The 26,184-nt window shown below is 34.1% G+C and overlaps 1 protein-coding gene across 2 annotated transcripts in view; it reads right to left on the bottom strand.

Annotated features, from left to right (window-relative positions):
- LOC106086554 (teneurin-a) overlaps positions 1-26,184 on the bottom strand; it is a 1,121,402-nt gene that overhangs the window by 46,988 nt on the left and 1,048,230 nt on the right. For both annotated transcript variants that reach the window (XM_059366919.1, XM_059366920.1), the window contains one exon: positions 16,277-16,396. In XM_059366919.1, coding sequence (XP_059222902.1) covers positions 16,277-16,396 — 120 coding nt within the window. The remainder of the gene's footprint in view (positions 1-16,276; positions 16,397-26,184) is intronic.

Below are 26,184 nucleotides of genomic sequence, written 5' to 3'. Positions count from 1 at the left end.
ACATGTAAAATCTTGCTCAGATATTAGGGTGGGATGAGAAAAAAGAATATTTGAAGCAGAAAAATCTGTCTTCCATTAAGGAATACTTAGACAATTCAGAACGGGTATTGCTGCATATTTTTATATATATGAGAACTAAAGAAGAAAATTAAAGAAAAGTCGGTATTAATTTATCTCAATAAGTGAATATATATAGTGAATGAATAAAACTTTAATTGCAAAAGTGAATAGTATACCTAGGCAAAAAAATTCCACCGCGAGGAAAAAATTTTTAAAAAGTCCGTTAAATAATTTTAATAATGATATTTGTAATATTTGTAATGTTCGGCGCGTCATGAAGTTTTTATTATACAAAAACATGTATTCTTCCTTCCCTTACAATGCACCCTAACATCCAAAGGATTTTATAGGCCTTACTATAGTCATTCGAATATCATGTTAATGTCATAAACTTTGCTACATTTTAAGCTTGATTAAAGTCCTCGCACAATAGCTTATAATATAATAATAAAAAAACAAGTAAAAGCGTGCTAAGTTCGGCCGGGCCGAATCTTATATACCCTCCACCATGGATCGCATTTGTCGAGTTCTTTTCCCGGCATCTCTTCTTAGGCAGAAAAGGATATAAGAAAAGAGTTGCTCTGCTATTAAAACGATATCAAGATATGGTCCGGTTCGGACCACAATTAAATTATATGTTGGAGACCTGTGTAAAATTTCAGCCAATTCGTATAAGAATTGCGCCCATTGGGGCTCACGAAGTAAAATAGAGAGAACGATTTATATGGGGTCTGTATCGGGCTATAGACCGATTCAGACCATAATAAATACGTTTGTTGATGGTCATGAGAGGATCCATCGTACAAAATTTCAGGCATATCGGATAATAATTGCGACCTCTAGGGGTCAAGAAGTCAAGATCCCAGATCGGTTTATATGGAAGCTATATCAGGTTATGAACCGATTTGAACCTTAAAAAAAAAATACGTCATGCAAAATTTCAGCCAAATCGGATAGGAATTGCGCCCTCTAAAAGCTCAAATCCCCAGATCTGTTTGTATGACAGCTATATCAGGTTATGGACCGATTTCAACCATACTTGGCACAGTTGTTGGATATCATAACGAAATACTTCGGGCAAAAATTCATTCAAATCGGATAAGAATTGTTCCCTCTAGAGGCTCAAGAAGTCAAGACCCAAGATCGGTTTATATGGCAGCTATATCAGGTTATGAACCGATTTGAACCATACTTGGCACAGTTGTTGGGTATCATAAAACACGTCGTGCAAAATTCCATTCCATTCGGATAAGAATTGCGCTCTCTAGAGGCTCAAGAAGTCAAGACCCCAAGATCGGTTTATATGGCAGCTATATCAGGTTATGGACCGATTTGAACCATACTTGGCACAGTTGTTGGATATAATAACAAAACACGTTGTGCAAAATTTCATTTCAATCGGATAAGAATTGCGCACTCTAGAGGTTCAAAAAGTCAAGACCCAAGATCGGTATATATGGCAGCTATATCAGGTTATGAACCGATTTGAACCATACTTGGCACAGCTGTTGGACATAATAACAAAACACGTCGTGCAAAATTTCATTCTGATCGGATAAGAATTGCGCACTCTAGAGGCTCAACAAGTCAAGACCCAAGATCGGTTTATATGGCAGCTATATCAGGTTATGGACCGATTTGAACTATACTTCGCGCAGTTGTTGGACATAATAACAAAACACGTCGTGCAAAATTTCATTCCAATCGGATAAGAATTGCGCACTCTAGAGGCTCAAGAAGTCAAGACCCAAGATCGGTTTATATGGCAGCTATATCAAAACATGGACCGATATGGCCCATTTACAATACCAACCGACCTACACTAATAAGAAGTATTTGTGCAAAATTTCAAGCGGCTAGCTTAACTCCTTCGGAAGTTAGCGTGCTTTCAACAGACAGACGGACGGACGGACAGACGGACGGACATGGCTAGATCGACATAAAATGTCGCGACGATCAAGAATATATATACTTTATGGGGTCTCAGACCAATATTTCGAGTAGTTACAAACAGAATGACGAAATTAGTATACCCCCCATCTTATGGTGGAGGGTATAATAAAAAAAACAAGTAAAAGCGTGCTAAGTTCGGCCGGGCCGAATCTTATATACCCTCCACCATGGATCGCATTTGTCGAGTTCTTTTCCCGGCATCTCTTCTTAGGCAAAAAAGGATATAAGAAAAGAGTTGCTCTACTATTAAAACGATATCAAGATATGGTCCGGTTCGGACCACAATTAAATTATATGTTGGAGACCTGTGTAAAATTTCAGCCAATTCGTATAAGAATTGCGCCCATTGGGGCTCACGAAGTAAAATAGAGAGAACGATTTATATGAGATCTGTATCGGGCTATAGACCGATTCAGACCATAATAAACACGTTTGTAGATGGTCATGAAAGGATCCGTCGTACAAAATTTCAGGCATATCGGATAATAACTGCGACCTCTAGGAGTCAAGAAGTCAAGATCCCAGATCGGTTTATATGGCAGCTATATCAGGTTATGAACCGATTTGAACCTTATTTGACACAGTTGTTGAAAGTAAAAATAAAATACGTCATGCAAAATTTCAGCCAAATCGGATAGGAATTGCGCCCTCTAGAAGCTCAAGAAGTCAAATCCCCAGATCTATATCAGGTTATGAACCGATTTGAACCATACTTGGCACAGTTGTTGGGAATCATAACAAAACACGTCGTGCGAAATTCCATTTCAATCGGATAAGAATTGCGCCCTCTAGAGGCTCAAGAAGTCAAGACCCAAGATCGGTTTAAATGGCAGCTATATCAGGTTATGAACCGATTTGAACCATACTTGGCACAGTTGTTGGATATAATAACAAAACATGTTGTGCAAAATTTCATTTCAATCGGATAAGAATTGCGCACTCTAGAGGCTCAAGAAGTCAAGACCCAAGATCGGTTTATATGGCAGCTATATCATGTTATGGACCGATTTTACCAAACTTGGCACAGTTGTTGGATATCATAACAAAACACGTCATGCAAAATTTCATTCTGATCGGATAAGAATTGTGCACTCTAGAGGCTCAAGAAGTCAAGACCCCAGATCGGTTTATATGGCAGCTATATCAGGTTATGAACCGATTTTAAACATACTTAGCACAGTTGTTGGATATCATAACAAAACACGTCGTGCAAAATTTCATCCCAATCGGATAAGATTTGCGCACTCTAGAGGCTCAAGAAGTCAAGACCCAAGATCGGTTTATATGGCAGTTATATCAGGTTATGGACCGATTTGAACCATACTTGGCACAGTTGTTGGATATCATAACAAAACACGTCGTGCGAAATTCCATTTCAATCGGATAAGAATTGCGCCCTCTAGAGGCTCAAGAAGTCAAGACCCAAGATCGGTTTATATGGCAGCTATATCAGGTTATGGACCGATTTCAACCATACTTGGCACAGTTGTTGGATATCATAAAAAAACACGCCGTACAAAATTTCATTCGAATCGGATAAGAATTGCGCACTCTAGAGGCTCAAGAAGTCAAGACCCAAGATCGGTTTATATGGCAGCTATATCAAAACATGGACCGATATGGCCCATTTACAATACCAACCGACCTACACTAATAAGAAGTATTTGTGCAAAATTTCAAGCAGCTAGCTTTACTCCTTCGGAAGTTAGCGTGCTTTCGACAGACAGACGGACGGACGGACGGACGGACGGACGGACGGACGGACATGGCTAGATCGACATAAAATGTCACGACGATCAAGAATATATATACTTTATGGGGTCTCAGACGAATATTTCGAGTAGTTACAAACAGAATGACGAAATTAGTATACCCCCCATCTTATGGTGGAGGGTATAAAAACAGAACAAAAAGTGAACAACAAAGCCATACATACATGCAATGATAACAAAAGCTTAAAAATTTCTATGAAAAATGAACACCTAATAATTGAATGTTCATATTTATGTGCCATAAACACTTATAATTATAGGTTGATTGGGGTGGAGAGGTGATGCATGACAAATCTGTTGCTTTTACCAAAATTTAATTACACAAAATTTAATTGATTTATTTGCTTCAACCTTTAATGACATACATGTTGTTGTATGCATGAACACAAGCCACGAGCAATGAACACGAGCCAAAGAGTCAAAACTTTAAAATAAAGATGCTATCTTTAAATTTAATTCCCTTTTTTACTAACGGACACGACCATCAGTTTCAAATTCCGATTGCCAATTGATTGTTATATAACATTACATATATTAAGACCTTCATTTCGGATTTTTGTCCTTAATATAAAGACGAAAAGTTAAGAATCTATTAGCCTACCTTTAAAATAAAAAATCCTCAGTATCAAGGGAAATATCTTTCACTAAGGAAATGTTTCCTTAAAAAGTTGGAAAATTTATCATCGAATCCTGGCGAAACCACAGAAAATATTTTGAGTGGTGATTTTCCCCTCCTAATGCTGGCAACATTTGTGGGGTACTATGCCTTGTAAAACTTCTTTCCAAAGAGGGTTCGCACTGTTTTACACAATCGAACAATGACTTGTACTTATTAGCATTTGGTCCAAATCGGAAGATATTTCGATATAGCTGCTATGTGGCATAAGGTATGCATTTTTCCCCGGATTTTGGCGAAAGGTGGTTTACATATAAATCCGAGGTGGTGGGTATCCGAAGTTCGCCCTGCCGAACTTAACGCCTTTTTACTTGTTTTTACTTCAGTACTGTCATTTGTAACACGTTTAATTTAATATATGGGAATTACAATTTGAAGGGACTTTCTTCCTATATCTGTGTTATTTTGGAAAAAATTAATTTAAGATTAAGGCTTCCTAAGAATTCTCATATGATTGAAGCTGTGAAAAGTCAGGCGAACTCAGTTTGTCTAATACTAAGTATTTGCCTCCCTTTGGATGTATTAACGCGCCTGAGTTGGATATTATCGCTTTTTACGATAAGGCTCTAACCGGCACCCACCGAGGGTAGCTATAACTTAACCTACTTTTTAAAATTTTTTTTATTAGTTATTTGTTTTATTATTTAGCCTTAAGTTTCAAACCCTAGATTAAGATTTTTCTATTAAATGTAGTAATCTCGGAAGCAAGGACGTCGATTAAACAAATGACAAGTATCCATTTACATTTATCCATTTAGACTAAAGCAAGGTGCTGAATTAACTTTCAATGTTATTACGATAATACATTATAGTCAAAAGTTTTCTTTATTATGTATCTAATTTTCTTCCATTGTTATAAAAAGACTCAACATAAACTTGTAACAGTTCTTTTTTTTCTCATTAAATTCTTTAAATCGTTCTCACCACCAACAAATTTAAACTGAAAAATTGTAATAAAACACCTGAATGTAAACAACAACAACAGCTGCTTTTAATAAATAAAACATAAATGATATTTAATGACAATAAAACTGATTGCTTCTATTATTGAAACTTTCAAAAGCACAATTTTCATACAATAAATGTTCTGCTTTGCTACCAGTAATGCCACAAACTCATTCAACTATTTATTCAGACTAATTGAAATCAACTCATTTTTTATTGATGTTCGACAATAAAAATCACTTAAAAATCTGCAGCGTGAGTCCCATTCGATATCTCAAAAAAAAAAAACCCCCCGAGCACAAAATTCATATCGTATTTCACTATATTAAAATGAAATAGCCTTAAAACACAATTTGAGTTTGGTAAAAAATAAAATAATAATAACAAGTAAAAGCGTTCGGGCGGGCCGAATTTTATACACCCTTCACCATGAATCGCATTTGTCAAGTTCTTTTCCCGTCATCTTTATATAGGCAAACAAAGGATAAAGGTTAAGAATTGCTAACCAAATATAGTCGGTAGCGGTTCAAAATCTGATACAACTCTAATAAAAACAGATTTCCCGAGTATACTTTTTGAGCATCTAGAGGGCTAAATTCTTATCTGATTTGGCTGTAATTTTGCACTCCAAACCAATGATCTGATATGCAAACCAAGTATAGTCCGAATCCGTTCATAATCTGATATTGGATTGCTATTGGAGCTATATCAGATTATGAACACAAATATTTTGAAATGTTACAAACGGAATATCGAAATTGGTGTACCTATTCTGTGGTGGAGGGTATAAAAATAGTCCGAACAATAAAACGCAATATCAGTCGATTGAGAAATTATTTGAGCGGCTTCATGAATTTGGAAAATTAACCCACGGCTCTATGAATAATTTAATAGCAGACATTATGGCTGGTCATTTAAAACGTTAATAGGATGTTATTAACCATTAACTGGCGGGATGATTTTTTTGCGTTCTTTGAAACCAAAGAATTCATATTGGGCATTGCATTTTACATATCTATACTGTATACTTTTGTTTGAAAAATTAAGTTTTAATTGTCCAAATCAGTCCATAACCTTACATAACTCTCATATAAACTGATTTCACAATTTAACTTCTTGAGCCTGTTCTATTATGACTTTTAATATATGTGCCGCTTATGGTCGAAATCGGTCTATAACCCGATGTACCTCCTAATTTAACTTCTAGAGCCTGTAGATAGCGAATTTATTGTCTGATTTGACTGACATTTTGCACCATGACTTCCGGTTAGACTTCTAACATTCATGGCAATTATGTTCGAAATCGGTCCATAACCTGATATATGTAGCTCCCTTACGAATCGGCCCCCAAATTTGAAATGTGTCATGGGGTATTTCAGTTTCTTCTGATTACTTTCCTTAATAGCGAAGTAGTGGTGAAAATGTTTCAAAGAAGCAATGTCACAATCATCGACATATGGTACATTTTGTACCAGAACATAAATTACTCTGCATGTGTTGGACTTATGGAGACAAAAACATATCGGCCTTACCATGACAATAAAGTGAAAGATACATAGAGAAATTTATAGCAACATTGAGAAAGAAGGGAGTTGTTAAACAAAAATGTGTTGGGGTTATAAATTTACCACCACATTGCCAGTTAATAGTGAATAAAATATTTATGACGGTGTATTTATTGTATATATTTGTTGTTGTCCAAAACTGGCTAGTCGGTCAATAGGATATTTTTAAAGTTGATTGTTCTCTTAATAACATTCGACATTTTATTTTGTGGGGGATATTCTCTTTTGAATATATTGTCGTTATTAATACCAGTCGTTATTTACACAATCGAACAATGACTTGTACTTATTAGCATTTGGTCCAAATCGGAAGATATTTCGATATAGCTGCTATGTGGCATAAGGTATGCATTTTTCCCCGGATTTTGGCGAAAGGTGGTTTACATATAAATCCGAGGTGGTGGGTATCCGAAGTTCGCCCTGCCGAACTTAACGCCTTTTTACTTGTTTTTACTTCAGTACTGTCATTTGTAACACGTTTAATTTAATATATGGGAATTACAATTTGAAGGGACTTTCTTCCTATATCTGTGTTATTTTGGAAAAAATTAATTTAAGATTAAGGCTTCCTAAGAATTCTCATATGATTGAAGCTGTGAAAAGTCAGGCGAACTCAGTTTGTCTAATACTAAGTATTTGCCTCCCTTTGGATGTATTAACGCGCCTGAGTTGGATATTATCGCTTTTTACGATAAGGCTCTAACCGGCACCCACCGAGGGTAGCTATAACTTAACCTACTTTTTAAAATTTTTTTTATTAGTTATTTGTTTTATTATTTAGCCTTAAGTTTCAAACCCTAGATTAAGATTTTTCTATTAAATGTAGTAATCTCGGAAGCAAGGACGTCGATTAAACAAATGACAAGTATCCATTTACATTTATCCATTTAGACTAAAGCAAGGTGCTGAATTAACTTTCAATGTTATTACGATAATACATTATAGTCAAAAGTTTTCTTTATTATGTATCTAATTTTCTTCCATTGTTATAAAAAGACTCAACATAAACTTGTAACAGTTCTTTTTTTTCTCATTAAATTCTTTAAATCGTTCTCACCACCAACAAATTTAAACTGAAAAATTGTAATAAAACACCTGAATGTAAACAACAACAACAGCTGCTTTTAATAAATAAAACATAAATGATATTTAATGACAATAAAACTGATTGCTTCTATTATTGAAACTTTCAAAAGCACAATTTTCATACAATAAATGTTCTGCTTTGCTACCAGTAATGCCACAAACTCATTCAACTATTTATTCAGACTAATTGAAATCAACTCATTTTTTATTGATGTTCGACAATAAAAATCACTTAAAAATCTGCAGCGTGAGTCCCATTCGATATCTCAAAAAAAAAAAACCCCCCGAGCACAAAATTCATATCGTATTTCACTATATTAAAATGAAATAGCCTTAAAACACAATTTGAGTTTGGTAAAAAATAAAATAATAATAACAAGTAAAAGCGTTCGGGCGGGCCGAATTTTATACACCCTTCACCATGAATCGCATTTGTCAAGTTCTTTTCCCGTCATCTTTATATAGGCAAACAAAGGATAAAGGTTAAGAATTGCTAACCAAATATAGTCGGTAGCGGTTCAAAATCTGATACAACTCTAATAAAAACAGATTTCCCGAGTATACTTTTTGAGCATCTAGAGGGCTAAATTCTTATCTGATTTGGCTGTAATTTTGCACTCCAAACCAATGATCTGATATGCAAACCAAGTATAGTCCGAATCCGTTCATAATCTGATATTGGATTGCTATTGGAGCTATATCAGATTATGAACACAAATATTTTGAAATGTTACAAACGGAATATCGAAATTGGTGTACCTATTCTGTGGTGGAGGGTATAAAAATAGTCCGAACAATAAAACGCAATATCAGTCGATTGAGAAATTATTTGAGCGGCTTCATGAATTTGGAAAATTAACCCACGGCTCTATGAATAATTTAATAGCAGACATTATGGCTGGTCATTTAAAACGTTAATAGGATGTTATTAACCATTAACTGGCGGGATGATTTTTTTGCGTTCTTTGAAACCAAAGAATTCATATTGGGCATTGCATTTTACATATCTATACTGTATACTTTTGTTTGAAAAATTAAGTTTTAATTGTCCAAATCAGTCCATAACCTTACATAACTCTCATATAAACTGATTTCACAATTTAACTTCTTGAGCCTGTTCTATTATGACTTTTAATATATGTGCCGCTTATGGTCGAAATCGGTCTATAACCCGATGTACCTCCTAATTTAACTTCTAGAGCCTGTAGATAGCGAATTTATTGTCTGATTTGACTGACATTTTGCACCATGACTTCCGGTTAGACTTCTAACATTCATGGCAATTATGTTCGAAATCGGTCCATAACCTGATATATGTAGCTCCCTTACGAATCGGCCCCCAAATTTGAAATGTGTCATGGGGTATTTCAGTTTCTTCTGATTACTTTCCTTAATAGCGAAGTAGTGGTGAAAATGTTTCAAAGAAGCAATGTCACAATCATCGACATATGGTACATTTTGTACCAGAACATAAATTACTCTGCATGTGTTGGACTTATGGAGACAAAAACATATCGGCCTTACCATGACAATAAAGTGAAAGATACATAGAGAAATTTATAGCAACATTGAGAAAGAAGGGAGTTGTTAAACAAAAATGTGTTGGGGTTATAAATTTACCACCACATTGCCAGTTAATAGTGAATAAAATATTTATGACGGTGTATTTATTGTATATATTTGTTGTTGTCCAAAACTGGCTAGTCGGTCAATAGGATATTTTTAAAGTTGATTGTTCTCTTAATAACATTCGACATTTTATTTTGTGGGGGATATTCTCTTTTGAATATATTGTCGTTATTAATACCAGAAAAAAAAAATTTTGTTTACTCGAAAAAATGTTAAAATTTATTGAATCCGCAATTTATTACAAGATTATTCTGCATTTGTATGTCTTTGAGGAATAAAGTTATTAGTGTGTTTTTCGTCCATAAATTATTACTTATTTATTTTAAAAGTTGTATTGCAATTTATTCTAGTATATACATTAAAGAAAGAACATAGTTGATCTAACGAAGCATCATTAAAACAAGTAAAAAGGCGTTAGACCATCTCGGATATATATGAAAACCACCTTCCATCAAAATCCGGTGAAAATTACCTTATGTCCCATAGCAGTTATAACGAAATATGTTCCGATTTTGACCAAATACTAATAAGTACAAGTCATTGTTCAAATGTTTATCTAAAAATAAACCGATCTGAACAATATACAACATGGATGTCGAAAAACCTAACATAAGTCACTGTGTCAAATATCAGTGAAATCGGATTATAAATGGCCTTTTACGGATAGCTTTACTCCTTCGAAAGTTAGCGTGCTTTCGACAGACAGACGGACGGACAGACGGGCGGGCATGGCTAGATCCACTTGAAATGTCATGACGATCAAGAATATATATACGTTATAGTTTACCACCATCCTATGGTGGAGGGTATAAAAATAAATTTACTTTGCTTTTGTAAGTTTATTAATGCTATATGACAATATTTACGAGACACAGCTCCTTTTTATGCTTAGTTGTTTGGAAATAGAATACAGATGCTGCTTATCTCATTTATCTCGGTCATGTCAGACGGTCAAACTAAGGACACAACAACTCATCATTTATGCTTGTGACAAATGGAACAAACTCGTATTGGCAAATTGTAACCTTGAGTGCACTCTGCGAAGAAAAATGTTAAGGAAATGAACCAAACAAAATTGGATTTTCTTCAAGGAAAATTGTGTTGGTGGTATGGCTGTGGCTTTTCCAAACGTTGGCGGAAGAGCCAAATTCGCCATGTTAGAAACCTCAATATGTCATATGTTCTCAGAGACTAAGGATAAAATTCTAGAGCCAACAAGATTTGTAAATGTGGGGTGATTGGCTAGTTTGTAAGCAAGGCTATGCACAACTATTGGCATGTAAAAAAATGAGTTCAATGGCATTAACGGAAACGTCTTTTTTATAAAACTTATCATAAGATATTATTTAGAATTTATAAACCCACCAATATATTTAGAAGGACAGAGTTGTATTTTAGGGAGTTTTTTGGTAAAACCAGGTCATAATTCGGAGTAAATGTTCTGCAGACCTGTAGAGCTATTCAAATGTTAACTCCTAAAAAATATGGAACTTTATCTAAATTAAACCGTTCAAGAATGCAGTTATTAAGCTTACTAACCCTCCAAAATAACACGTTTTACAAAACGAAATTTTTGGTAGGAAAAAGCTTTTCTGTCTAATATCCATTGTTGCTCAAATTTTTTACCATGTTTCCCTGTATTATAATTAGTAAAAGTTTTTAGTATGAAACCTTATCCTAACTACGTTACTGTCAGTGTAAGTATCTGCTATTTGTGAAATGGTATGTGGACATATCTGTGCCACTGTATTTTTCTGACACATTTCTCGTAAAAAATGTGAGAAACTCTACACAGAAAAAAAATCTTTATGAAAAAACCAACTACCAAATCTGCATGCGAAAAAGTTAATTTTCCACGAATTTTAGTATTGAGATTAAGACATTCTTTGTTGATGTAGGTTTCTAGAGACTTGACAGACAAAATAATTGCAATTTTGTAGATTTTCAACAAATGCTTTTGTTGAGTTAGTTATTAGAATACGCATAGTACCATGTAGTACACCAGACTGCCTGCCATGCCATTCATGGTTTGCAACCCCAGGTTCGAAACCCCCGGCCTGTCAAATCATTTATATTTGTTTCACCAAAAATTAAAAATTTTGTTTTTAGAGTAATAGTAGAGAGAGAGAGACCAAGAACCATCGCGCGAGTCGAACAAAGAATATAAAGTTAACAACCACACCGAAGCAAGCACATGTAAGGTGATTGGTTTTAATGGTTTTGTTTTGCTTATGAATAATATTGTTGGTATCTTTAAAATTTGGCTTGCAAATTTTTACTTTGGTTCGCTGAAATTCAAAATAAATTGTTGTAAAACAATAAAAATTTTTCGTCGATGTTTTTTCGACAAAGTTGTTGATTTTCAAAATTATTTTTATCTGTGTATAAGGGACACTTATGTTTAAATTTAATAAGTCCCCCTTTTCAATGGGATATAACAAATTGGTTTACATGATATGAGATATGATAAAGTCAAATGGAAACAAAAGGCATATGGCCTACAATGAATGGTCCTTGGAAACCTAGATACTTTAGAAAAATATTTTATTCTTTTTTGTTGTGTTTTCATTTCGGGGAAAAGAGTATTGACAACCATTTCAAAGAGAACGAACCTTTCTGCTGTGTCAGTTTCAGCGAATTTTCTACACTTGAATCCTCGCCACACACGCACGCACTTACATATTACGTTGAAAGATCAAAGGAAACGTTATCACATCTTTTTTTAGTACGAAATCAAATTATCGGAATTAAAACTCACTGAAGCATTACCGAATGTAATTTAATTATGGCTGCCATTATTTGGGGCAGACAGTAATAATAGAAGCTTTTACTTCAAACACGACACAAAGGAAATACTCTGAAAAAAAAGATGTATCTCCTAAAACAGAAGAACCAAAAACTGGCCCACAGATAATTTAAAAATATATGCATGACAATATTTTAAAGAATGAACAACAAAACTGATATCTATAATGTACCAGAAAGACATTGTTATGGTTTGTGTAAAGTAGTGAAATCAGAGGATTACAGGTGTATGGTTAAAGCCAATTAGGAAGAGAATACAAAATTATCCAGTTATAAAATATTCCTTGAATATTTCGATGAAATAAGCTTTTACATGATCACAGATTGCTAGCGGATTGTTGAAAAGCCTCCTATATGAAAATAAAACCAGTAAGGAAAGGCAAAAGTCGGGCAAATATGTTCAAACTGTAATGACTACGGTTGAAAAATGACAACATTATTGCAAATTACCCAAAATCTGACAAACATATATTTTGGATTCCGAAACAACTTCTCAGACATTGTGGTAATTGTCGATTTTAGCGTTGTACAAAGGGGATCTGGACTTTGGAATTTGAGAACTCGGAGCCTACACATACCTTAAGGTGCATATGAATTTAAAAAAAAAAAAAAAAAACATGTGTCCAAATGGGGGCTTTGGGATTTGAGAACTCTAGTGGTTTTTCAAACTTTTCATAAAAAATTGCCGATTTCGATAAACATATAGCACGCATTTTCAATATGTCCTTTTCACAAGTAAAGAAGTTAAAAATAAGGTGTTTAATCAAGTGATTTCAATAAAAACTAATCAATGAAATACTTTTTTTTTTGACAAAAAAATGCAAAAAAAAATCACTTACTTTAAATTTTTTTACTTCCAATCTGTATAACTTTCAACAGAATAATTAGATGCGGACACTTTTGACGGCAAAGTCATTGTAAATTTTGTCACGAATAGAAATCATACATAAAAATGAAAATCAAACCTCAAATGCTTTCGGAAATTGTAAAATACGAAATTGTAAAACTTTTTTGTATGGATTTTTGAGCACTATCCAGCAAAAGTTTTGAAAATCGAACTACGAAATGCTGATTCGACCAAATTAAGGAGCCTGGCAAGATGTGCCCAAACCACCTAGGGGCTTGAAATTTTGTTTTTTTTTTTATCTCGATAACACCTCAGCTTTAACCATTTAGAAATTCAAAGTGTTATTTATATTGGTTCTCAAATGTCATATTTTTTACTCGTTTTTTTATTTTCATCCACTGTGCATTGTGCTAAATTCGGGAGTACAATACGAACTGTACTATCGAAGTCCTCTATGGTGATTTCGATTCTAGAAAATAATGTAACACTTATACGGAACAACATTTTGCCTATGTTGCCCCAATCTTTCGTTTGTGTCGTTTTCATACAAAGAACTTAAAAAAACAAGTAAGAGCGTGCAATGTTCAGCGGGGCCGTACCTTGGGAACTCACCACCATGGATTTTGCTAAAAATTTATTCAAAATTAATTTATTTGAAGGGCATAATTTTATTCTACATACTAAACTTCTATTAAACCAGCAAAAACTAAAGCTACTGGGAACCGAACCGGGATGATCGAGAGACTGGTTAACACGGGAACAATATCAAGTTATAGACTGATTTGAACCGTACCTGACACAGTAGTTGGAAGTCATAACGGAAAATTGTAGGCAATTTGGAAAAAAATTGCGGCTTGGTTTATATGGGCCGACATGGCCCATTTGCAATCCCTATCGACCTACATTAATATTAAGTATTTGTGCTAAATTTCAACAGCTAGCTTTACGCGTTCGACAGCTATCGTGATTTCGACAGACGGACGGACGGAAATGGTTAGATCGACTCTAAACGTCGAGATGAACAAGAATATTTATACTTTATGGGGTCTTAGATGAATATTTCGAGGTGTTACAAACGGAATGACTAGACTAGTATACCTCTATCCCATGGTGGTGGGTATATTTTTTTATATATATATATATATATATTTTTTTTTTTTTTTTGGGAATATTTGTTAACATTCCAATTGATTTTTTATTTCCTTATAGAACTGTCAAAAAAAACCTACTTGAAAGCTTATGTTAAGTTTTGGTGAAAGCGGTGTTTTTTGCATATAAAACAGAAAACGCGGACAAAATGCACATTCCCAAACATTCAAACAAAATTAGCTTTTATGACGGCAATCAGCAGCTTTACGAGTGAAGTTACGCACAGTTTATCTAAATATTGGCGTTAACGAATATGTTTAATATTCTGTGTACGCCGCTATTTTGGTGTAGGTACCCATGAAATGATAAGCGGAGCAACATCATAAAATAAAACCCAATACAGTTTACACACAAAACAAAAACAAAAAATAATTTCGGAATAAATATGTCGTCTAAAGAAGAAGCATAGTCAATTGGCTGACCCCCATATGAAACAAACCACGCACATCACCATAGGATTTGGATATACTAATTCCATCATTCTGCTTGTAACTTCTCGAAATATTCGTCTAAGACGCCATAAAGTATATATATTCTTGATTGCAATGGCATTTTAAGTCGATCTTTTATTGTCCGTCCACCTGTCTGTCAAAGCTAGCAGCTAGAAATTTTGCTCAAATACTTCTTATTAGTGTTGGTCTGTTGGGATTGTAAAGGGGTCATATCGGTCCATGTTTTGATATAGCTGCCATATAAATCGATCATGGATCTTGACTTCTTGAGCCACTAGAGGGCGCAATGCTTATCAGATTTGTCTAAAAATTTGCACAAAGTGATTTGCTATGACTTCCAACAACCTGATATAGCTGCTATATAAACCGATCGCGGATCTTGCCTTCTTGATCCACTAGAGGGCGCAATTCCAATCCGATTTGGTTGAAATGTAGCATGCCGTATTTTGTTATGACTTCCAAAGACTGTACCTAATATGGTTCAAATCGGTCCATAACCTGATATAGCTGCCATATAAACCGATCTGGGATCTTGATATCTTGAGGCTCTAGAGGATGCAATGATTATCCGATTTGGCTGTACAAGGGCTTCTCTCATGACCTTCAAAATTCATACTGATACAGCTTCCCTATAAATCGATCTCTCTATTTTACTTCTTGAGCCCCTAAAAGGGGCAATTTTTATTCGATTTGGGTGAAATTTTACCCAATGACTTCTACTATGGTCTCCAATATTCAACCTAATTTTTTACTTTTGTTTGCCTAAAAAGAGATACAGGGAAAAGAACTCGACTAATGCGATCCATGGTGGAGGGTATATAAGATTCGGCCGGCCGAACTTACCACGCTTTTACTTATTTTTCTCAGGTTCTCACATTATGCCACTCTAATTGTGGGGACGTAATAATGAATTCTTTTAGTAAACTCTTTGTCCTTGCATTAGCACAAACAAATAACTCTTAAATGGAAGACAACAACAATGCTGTGTTAGGTAATTTACTATGTTAGTATGTTTTAGTTCGAATTTTAAAAAATCCAGCGTTATCTCGCATCTTCGTACCAAGAGTGACCTTTATGCAAAATTTCAAGTTTTTGGTTCAGCCAATTCTTTTTTGGCGAATATCAATCTGTAACACAACTCTTTTTTATTTGAAGATTAGAAAACATCAAACATTTCTTTTTTATTTTCGTCATTAGTTTGTCTTAGCCGTACAATCACACAAACTCCCTCTCGGGATTGTATAAGATACATTTTACAATGATGGAATTATTTTTCAAATATGCCTTATTTTATGTTGTTGAAATAACTATTTGAAAAACAAAATAAAAAAACTTACCATCCGCCCTGTCGTGTTAGGGTAAATCCAAATCTCGAATCACGATCCACTGATACTCTGATGCCAACTATGCCCAATCCTTGTGGTGTTATTACTTGACCACGCATCACAGACACCCGGCTAAATAATGTGAATAATTTATACAATTAAAGGAAAAAAATAAACAAATATTTTATTATTAACATTATGTTGTAAATAATTGAAGGATTTCTAATTGTTGGTAATGAAATTTAATGATGCAACTAAAAAAACTAGAGTGTATATGAAAAATAATTGCTTTCTCTTTTTTTGTTTTTTGTTTTGTAACAAATGATTTCATGAATGCATTGTTTTTGTTGGTATCACAAATAAAGTTATATAATAATTTAATTTTGAAAGGTGTAATATTTTTAAATAACATAATATTTTATGTTAATAATAAGAGCTAAATCAATGCAGTTATAACTTGACTTAAATATTTAAAAAAATTTTGAAAAAATAGGTAACGAATTTTTGGTGTTTTATATACAATATATATATATATATTTTTTTAAGAAAAAATGTGTTTTTGCGAATAATAATTTTAAAAACTTTAGAAAAAAATTAATTGTAATGGAAATTTTAAGAAGCACAATAAGCAACGGGCCAGAAGTTGTGACGAGAAGAATGATAGATAATAAGTTATAGCCTAGTTTTAGGCGTAGTATTAAAAAGTCACATATTTTTTATTCTGTATGTTGTGTTGCTTTTGAGATGGTTAATAAGAAAATAAATAATCAGGTGTTAAAATACATTGTACACATGTAAGCGCAAATTTTCTTAATATATTATTAAGCATATAAAAAGGGTTTCAAAGTAAAACTTATATAAAGTTGCTTGGATAAATAATATTTATAAGTTAAAAACAAGTTTGTGCTTTTTTCCTAGCCTATTTCAATTGTCATACTATCCATTCTTCTCACACAATCGTAAATAATTTTATTTACTTCCCGTATATAAATAACAATTTCCATTACACTCAATTTTGTAATAAACTTCAACTAACATGCATATATGTTTTTTTTTTTATTGTCATTGCTAAAACCCTAAGGGCTTAGCAAACGATTCTCATTTTTCTCGTATATTTTGTTTTTTTTTTATTTTATTTGCGCAGTGAAATTTAATTTAAAATTGAATAAATTGTGAAAGAATTTAAATTACATAGATATTAAATTAAACAAATTTATTTTTATCAAAATTTATACGTAGTAAATTTTATACACAATATAAACATTAGCCAGTGATTGTGACATTTTTACAGCAATTTTTCGTTTGGCGTTTAAATACGGCAAAAATGTATGTTTAATCCCTGCTATGCAAGCAGAATGATGGTTACAACAAAATATATTTTTATGGTTTTATGTGATATCACGACAAAGAGTTTTGTTCTCACACAAAGCGATGGTATTACAGATGTGGATGGAGCAAGGCAATAGGGGGACGGGTAGAAAGGTGAAAGTGTTAGTAGTGGTAGCTTGTAGTTAGTTTCACCAGCTTACCTCGGGCACAGGACAAAAGTATATATTCGTGTTGCACACCATCGTACCAGCCACCCAACCGAACTCAACCCAATCCCGAAAACGTAAGCACGTACATTAGCGGGTCATAAAAGTTTGAGCACGTAGAAAATTATGTTAAACAAGTAAAAGCGTGCTAAGTTCGGCCGGGCCGAATCTTATATACCCTCCACCATGGATCACGTTTGTCGAGTTCTTTTCTCGGCATCTCTTCTTAGGCAAAAAAGGATATAAGAAAAGAGTTGCTCTGCTATTAAAACGATATCAAGATATGGTCCGGTTCGGACCACAATTAAATTATATGTTGGAGACCTGTGTAAAATTTCAGCCAATTCGTATAAGAATTGCGCCAATTGGGGCTCACGAATTAAAATATAGAGAACGATTTATATGGGATCTGTATCGGGCTATAGACCGATTCAGACCATAATAAACACGTTTGTTGATGGTCATGAGCGGATCTACCGTACAAAATTTCAGGCATATCGGATAATAATTGCGACCTCTAGGGGCCAAGAAGTCAAGATCCCAGATCGGTTTATATGGCAGCTATATCAGGTTATGAACCGATTTGAACCTTATTTGGCACAGTTGTTGAAAGACAAAATAAAATACGTCATGCAAAATTTCAGCCAAATCGGATAGGAATTGCGCCCTCTAGAAGCTCAAGAAATCAAATCCCCATATCTGTTTATATGACAGCTATATCAGGTTATGAACCGATTTGAACCATACTTGGCACAGTTGTTGGATATCATAACGAAATACTTCGTGCAAAAATTCATTCAAATCGGATAAGAATTGTGCCCTCTAGAGGGTCAATAAGTCAAGACCCAAGATCGGTTTATATGGTAGCTATATCAGGTTATGGATCGATTTGAGCCATACTTGGCACTGTTGTTGGATATAATAAGAAAACACGTCGTGCAAAATTTCATTTCAATCGGATAAGAATTGCGCACTCTAGAGGCTCAAGAGGTCAAGACCCCAGATCGGTTTATATGGCAGCTATATCAGGTTATGGACCGATTTGAACCATACTTGGCACAGTTGTTGAATATAATAACAAACCACGTCGTGCAAAATTTCATTCTGATCGGATAAGAATTGCGCACGCTAGAGGCTCAAGAAGTCAAGACCCAAGATCGGTTTATATGGCAGCTATATCAGGTTATGTATCGATTTGAACCATACTTGGCACAGTTGTTGGATATCATAACAAAACATGTCATGCAAAATTTCATTCCAATCGGATAAGAATTGCGCACTCTACAGGCTCAAGAAGTCAAGACCCAAGATCGGTTTATATGGCAGCTATATCAAAACATGGACCGATATGGCCCATTTACAATACCAACCGACCTACACTAATAAGAAGTATTTGTGCAAAATTTCAAGCGGCTAGCTTTACTCCTTCGGAAGTTAGCGTGCTTTCGACAGACAGACGGACGGACGGACGGACGGACGGACGGACGGACGGACGGACAGACGGACGGACATGGCTAGATCGACATAAAATTTCACGACGATCAAGAATATATATACTTTATGGGGTCTCAGACGAATATTTCGAGTAGTTACAAACAGAATGACGAAATTAGTATACCCCCCATCTTATGGTGGAGGGTATAAAAAGTGTAGTTAATAAAATGAGAATACATAACGCTCGAATTTCGAGCAGGCCAAGCTAGAAGAAGCGCATATAAAATTTGTTGGCTTAATTTTATGACAACCAACAAGAGGGCAAAATACAATGCCACCTCGCCAGCCGTATTTGTGCCCGTGTCCATATAGCCCATAAAGACGACCCAAAACCTAACGGGTAAGATATAAAAATGAAATTGAAAGCCAGACCAGACCAGACAGGCCAGACCGCTAGGCCCAAAAACCAGCCCATGGTAAATGGTAAGTCCTGAGCAAAACGTAAGGTTAAACTAATAATTTATAATTTTTCATAATTTATGTATGGCAATTTTATTATCGCCTCCGGACTAAAAACAAAATCATTTAGGTTTTGATGGCGTTCAGCACAATTACATTTAACGCCATTTCACAAAGTAGTACGATTTTATTTCTTTTCTTTAACACCGCAACGGAAGTTGATTATCCCAGTTGCCATTAAAGCAATGACATTTTATACCATCCCATCCTTATAAAAATTCCCATTTTCTAAAGTTGGCCTGCTTTTAATGGTTTATTTCTTATAACTATTTAAGATGCTGTTTGAATTAAGAAAATACCAAGTTGATGTCTGAAAGCCTTGCTTTTTTTTCTCTATTGCTTTTGTTTTTTTTTTTTATTGGATTTTTCTGAGCTTTGTCGTTTTCTCGGTCATAAAATCCTGGGAATACTTATCAAAGTTTCATGGTTTAATACACTTGTCGTCGTCGTCTTAGTTGCCGTCTCCAACATCTTGGTTGTTTCATAATTTCGTGATTCTAATGCCGGCTTGACTGCATTAAATCTATATATTCCGTTTGCCACAACATATGTAATACGCCTTAGCATATGCTACATTTAATATAAAAAAAACACCCCAAGATCATTCCATACAGCAGCATATGTGCGATGTGCAAGTGTTTATGTGAGTGAATGTGTTTGTGTGTAGGGGTGTAAATGTGGTAGTGTTTATGCGGCCATATTTTGCGGCTTTACTGGTTGACACAATTTTGTGATGTTTTATGAAATAAAATTGTTTTTCTTAGTTTCCTCTGTCTCTTTGTTGTTGCTGTTGTAGCTGATGTGTTTTTTCTCGGTTTCAATCTTTGGCAGCATTTTATGTGTTTGTGGTGTAAGCAACGTATGGTTGGTAAGTCGTAAAAATGAGAAGAGCCAAAATGCCTCTTTCATCGACAGAATATCCCCTTCAAACCAAGCTGAAAAAAACATATCCTTTGTTTACTATGGCACATAGTATACCCGAAATGATTGACACGGTGTGAGCGAAAAACAAACCCCTGAAACGTTATGACATGGCTCAAATATACACCAACGGTTTTCGGCGAGGTTTCTCTATGTAGTAAAGGGAAATATGGCAAATGTTATTGACATTTTGCCAAAATGAAAGCCCAAAGAATAAAGCCACCATAAGTGTTCACTGATTGCGGCTATGGGCAATAAAATAGTGAAGAATACTTTGTTTTTAATTAACTAACTCAATGCTACGGTTGTGCCTATTTATATTAGCTTAATTTTGCTCGAGACCTAGATGTTATTTCGAGCTGTAGTAAAAGTTACATTAAGGTTGCATACTTATAGGAATAATCGATATAGGGGGTAATGACACACGTACGCTGTTGAATGTGGATTAATTAGCATGACAGATATTGGAAATTAATCACACTAATATTTGATTTTATTACATATAATAAACCATACTTTTGCAGATAAACATTCCATTAGAGAACAGGGGATTCATCTTTCATATAAATAAAGTTTTAGCACAACTGTAAGGGATTTCCTTTTTTATGCCGAGTGCTGTGGTGGTTTTTTACAAATTATTCGTCAATATTCAGTTGAATCCATTTCAACAGCGATATGCAGCCCCCTCTGTGGATGCATGTCGACAATTGATACAAAACTGAAACAGGGATCGAATTTTATCCGTCGAAAAAATTATGTGAACTAAAACACTACTTTGGTGTATGTGTGTGTGAGAGTTTTTAAATTTTACTACACTAAAAAATTCGGGCAGAATTTATTTTTAGTATTTAAGAACATTTTTATCTGTGAAAAGAATTATTAAGTTATCTCTGCTCGTTTTTTCTTATAATTTTTCCATTTGAATTTTCTTTTTCAGAAATATGCAAATTAGCCTAGTACTGACTTCAATCGCAGCGAAAATGCCTATTAAATTGTTGCGAAATCCGACGGACTTTATTCTTTGCGAGAACACAAACAAAAGTCAAACAACAACACACAATAAAGACAACAGCATTGAAGCAGAGTTGATTGGTACCCATTTCGTGAAATTTTTTTTTATATTTGCAATTAATTTAAACGAAATGTATACAGATGCAGCAACAAGTTGCTAATATTTTGCTGATAGAACTCAGTACCACTTCAACGGAATGTGTTTGCATTTTCTTTGTGACAATTTTTATACCCTACATTACTACTGTGGTACAGGGTATTATAACTTAGTGTATTTATTTGTAACACCCAGAAGGAAGAGAGATAGACCTATTGATAAGTTTACCGATCGACTCAGAATCACTTTCTGATTCGATTAAGCTATGTCCGTCTGTTCACCTGTCTGTCCATGATAATTTGTGTACAAAGTACAGGTCGGAATTTTCATCCGATCGTCTTAAAATTTGGTACAGGCATGTTTTTCGGCCTATAGACGAAGCCTATTGAAACTGGAAAAAATCGGCTCAGATTTGGATATAGCTCCCGTATATATGTTCATCCGATTTACAGTATTAATGCATAAAAATGGTCATTTGTTAACCGATTCTCGAAATTTGGCAGGAAGGATTTTCTGGTGACAGACAACATTACTGGAGAATTTCATGGAAATCGGTATAGATAAAGCTCTATATATATATTTATATATATCGCCCAATTATAACTTCTTGAGTCACAGGCGCATTTATTAATCAATATTGCCGAAATTGTGCACAACGCATTCCTCGACGACGACCGCAATATCTATGAAGCTTGGTTGAAATCGCTCCTATATATATGTTCGTCCGATTTTGAGAAATATTGCAATTAAGTGCTCATTTGTCAACCGATTCTCTAGTAATTTGGCAGGAGGGATTTTCTCTTGACTCTCAATATTACTGGTGAATTTCAAAGAAATCGGCCCAGATATAGATATATCAGTCATATATGTATATTGCCCAATTTTCCCTCCAAGAGCCACTACAGGCGCATTTATTGACCAATATCTATCCATCCATTTATTGACCATATAACACAATATCTGAGAAGGTTGCTTGCAATCGGTTCAGATTTAGATATAGCTTTCATATATATGTTCGTGAGATTTTGGGTAATTTGCAATAATGTTGTCATATGTCAACCGTAGTTATTACAATTTCAGCATATGTACTCGAAATTTGATAGAGATAGTTTAATAACCCATCTGAAAACATCTGCCGACGTCCATCAAAATTGGTTCAGAATTGGATATAGCTTCCACATTGTACTTATAATTTGTGTAGGGTATTACACAGTTGGCACCGCCAGTCTTTTGCCCTTCCTCACTGGTTTTATAATGCGTTTGATTGAATGTCAGAGCCATGAATGTGTAAAAAGAAAACATAAGGGAAAAACTGCAATTTTTTGATACAGATGGAAAAAAATTAAAGGAAAAACAAATACAGATATCATAGTAACTCAATTTGAATATTGCAGAAAAAAATGTCTTAAAAAAGCCAAAAATAATTTCTGCCGAATTTTTTTACAAAAATCTCCAAAATACCCGTTTTGGGTAAAGATGATTTCAAAATTGGCATTTTTTTGTAATTTTGCTGTGAAGGCTACAAATATTGTATGGTGCAAAACATTTTTGGCATGTGTTTAGGGGACATATGGAGTTAAAAAAAAATCGATAGCCGAAATGGGTATCTGAGCTTTGGATTTTGAGAACTCGAGGAGTTTTTTCATTTTTTTTTTATTTGCCAATTTTGAGGCGCATATTGCATTGTTAAGGTTGTTTAAGATGATATATCTGGTTCAAACATCACTTAATACGCATCTACAATATGACGTCTTTGCAAAAAATCAAGAAAAAATTAAGGTGTATAAGCACATTTTTCAAAAAAGACTAACAAATGAAAATATTTTTCTTGACCGAAATATGCAAAAAATTTACGTTTTTACATTTTTATACTTCAAAAATTTATAAATTTTTTGTGAAATATGGGATGTTGACGCATACTGCAGCCAATTTTATTGTATATTTTGTCCCGAACCCAAAATCGAACCACAAATGCCTTAGTAAATCGCAAAATACGAAGCCAATCTCAACCGGACTTTTGAGCATAATTCAGCAAAAAGACTGGACATTTTCGAAACGCCAAGGTGACCAAATTTTGGGATTTGCCAAGAAGCGCCAGGAGCTACCTAGGGCTAAGAAATTTTGCATATGATTTCGACAACACCTCAGCTTTAACCACTTTAAATTTCATAGCATTACCTCTATACGTTCTCCGTTATCTAGTTTTTTTTCGTTTCCATTCCACTGTGCGTCGTAGGTGTTGTATAAATTATCCTGGTTTGTGTAATAATATGTTGAAGAATATAATAGATAATAATTGGTGCTGTTGAAGTCGTACATGTATTGTTATTAAAATAGCTGTCAACAAAAAATTGTAATCTTCAATTTTTAGAACTGACTTAAATTACTTTGAAGTTATTTTTATTAACCAAACAAAAGCTTATAAAAATGTATTGCGCAAAATATCTTAGATGTCATGGCATAGTCATTAAAATATATTTTTGTATGAGTACTTCAATTCAAGCAAATTGAAAAAGGCGTTGCCAAAGAAACAGTTAATACGACGTAATCTATTTATTTATGCAAAGATTAGGGTTTTGCATAGGGAATTTCCGAGCCGGGAAATATCGGGAATTCCCGCTTTTTCAAAGACGGGAATTTTGCAATTTTCGCGGGAAACGGGATTGAACTATATAGGAACCCACCAAAATGGATTCTGCTAAAATATGGGAGCTATATCTGGCCAAATCGGATAAAAACAGCAGCATGTAAGGTGTGAAAGAATTGAGGACCACTTCAATTGGCTGTTGTTCTTAAATTGAATTTTATTTAAACAAAATATTTCTAAGCTAGCTTAAGCCTAGCCAGCGTGTTCCCATGCTGTTGGGTTGCTCACCTGTGTGAATATGCAACGTATGTATATTCACACGGCAACGCGGATGGGTGTCCATATGCGCGAATCAGATTACCTAAGCCAGACAATGATCATGACCAAGGCCAGACAATTGTCTCACACATATACACACTACATCTCCCTTTTCACAAAAAAATGATTACTTGCTAATCATTTTTTAATATGTACAAAATTACTTAATAGATAATTATTTCTTATGGAAAATATAAACGTTTTTAATAAAATCTTAAAGTTAAAAAAACAATAATTATTAATTCTACAATTTAATTAAATGTTATGTGTTAGTTAGATTAATTTTCTTAAAATGACAGAATATACATTTAACAAAATTACAAAAAAAAAATTAATAATAAATGCTAAAATTAACTTAATTATGGTACACGAATTTGAATATATTTAAAAAGAAATACCAAAAAAAAAAAAAACTATGAAAATAAATTGGTGAACAGGCCTGTCTCTAATCTATTTTCTAAATATTTTTAATCTATCGCTATGAACAGTAATAGTCTTTTTTTATTTCCGTTTATAATGGTAACCATAGGTAGTAGCGCTACTTTTACCCTATTTAATATCTTCTTGCCCGTTTTCTTGAATAAATCAAGTGGAACAAATTTGAATATTTGTTCGCTTGGTGCCATTTGAAGTTGGGAGATTTTCAGTGCGCCAGCTTCTCTATTAAGCCTGTGGAAAAATTGATCTAAATCAAAATTCCCATTAGCACACAAATCCACAACATGAATTCGTTTTAAAATCACTTTGCCATGTTTTTAGCAACACTGGTTTAAAGATAACTTTAATTTAACGAATTTTTTGACATCATTAAAATTAATGACGTCATAAACGTTGGGCTCTTCGATTGAAAAATTTCCACGAGTATCGTCATAAACGTGGTTTGGACTATTTCGACGAGTTTCAGATCTTGTCACGATTTTATATACTTTATATACTTGTCACGACTTTATATACTCAGGAGGGGAAATTTGTCTGCTATTACCTTTTTATTAATTTGGCGATAATCAACAACTAAACGCCAATGCTTTTGTTCAGAATTTGGAAGCGCCTTTTTTGGAACAAGAAGTAGTGGGCTATTAAATTCTGATACGGATGGTTCAACTATACCATCAGCCAAAAGTTTATTTACTTGTTCGTTTATTTCTGCTCTATGTGTATGTGGAATCCTATAGTTTTTTATATATACCGGGTCAGAGTCCTTGAGTTTTATCTTTTGTTTATAAAAATTATTAGCTGTGATTGGTTCTGTTTCTAAACCAAAAACATCCGTGTAATCAGAACACAATTTGTGAAGTTGATCCTTAAACTCTTTGGGACAATTCTTTTCCAACCTTGATAGAATTTCCTCTTTTCTGTCATTTTGTAGATATTTTTGTTCAATCAAGTCATAATTTGTCAAACTCTCAGTCGCAATACTCTTGGTGTTTAGTATAACATTTTGTGAAAATTCGAACAAATGTGTTTTTAGCATTTACTATAGAGCTAGCGACTAAAACAC

Source organism: Stomoxys calcitrans, chromosome 4 (assembly GCF_963082655.1).
Source record: "Stomoxys calcitrans chromosome 4, idStoCalc2.1, whole genome shotgun sequence".
In the NCBI taxonomy this organism is placed as follows: Eukaryota; Metazoa; Arthropoda; class Insecta; order Diptera; family Muscidae; genus Stomoxys; species Stomoxys calcitrans.
This window is presented reverse-complemented; position numbering and strand designations above follow the sequence as displayed.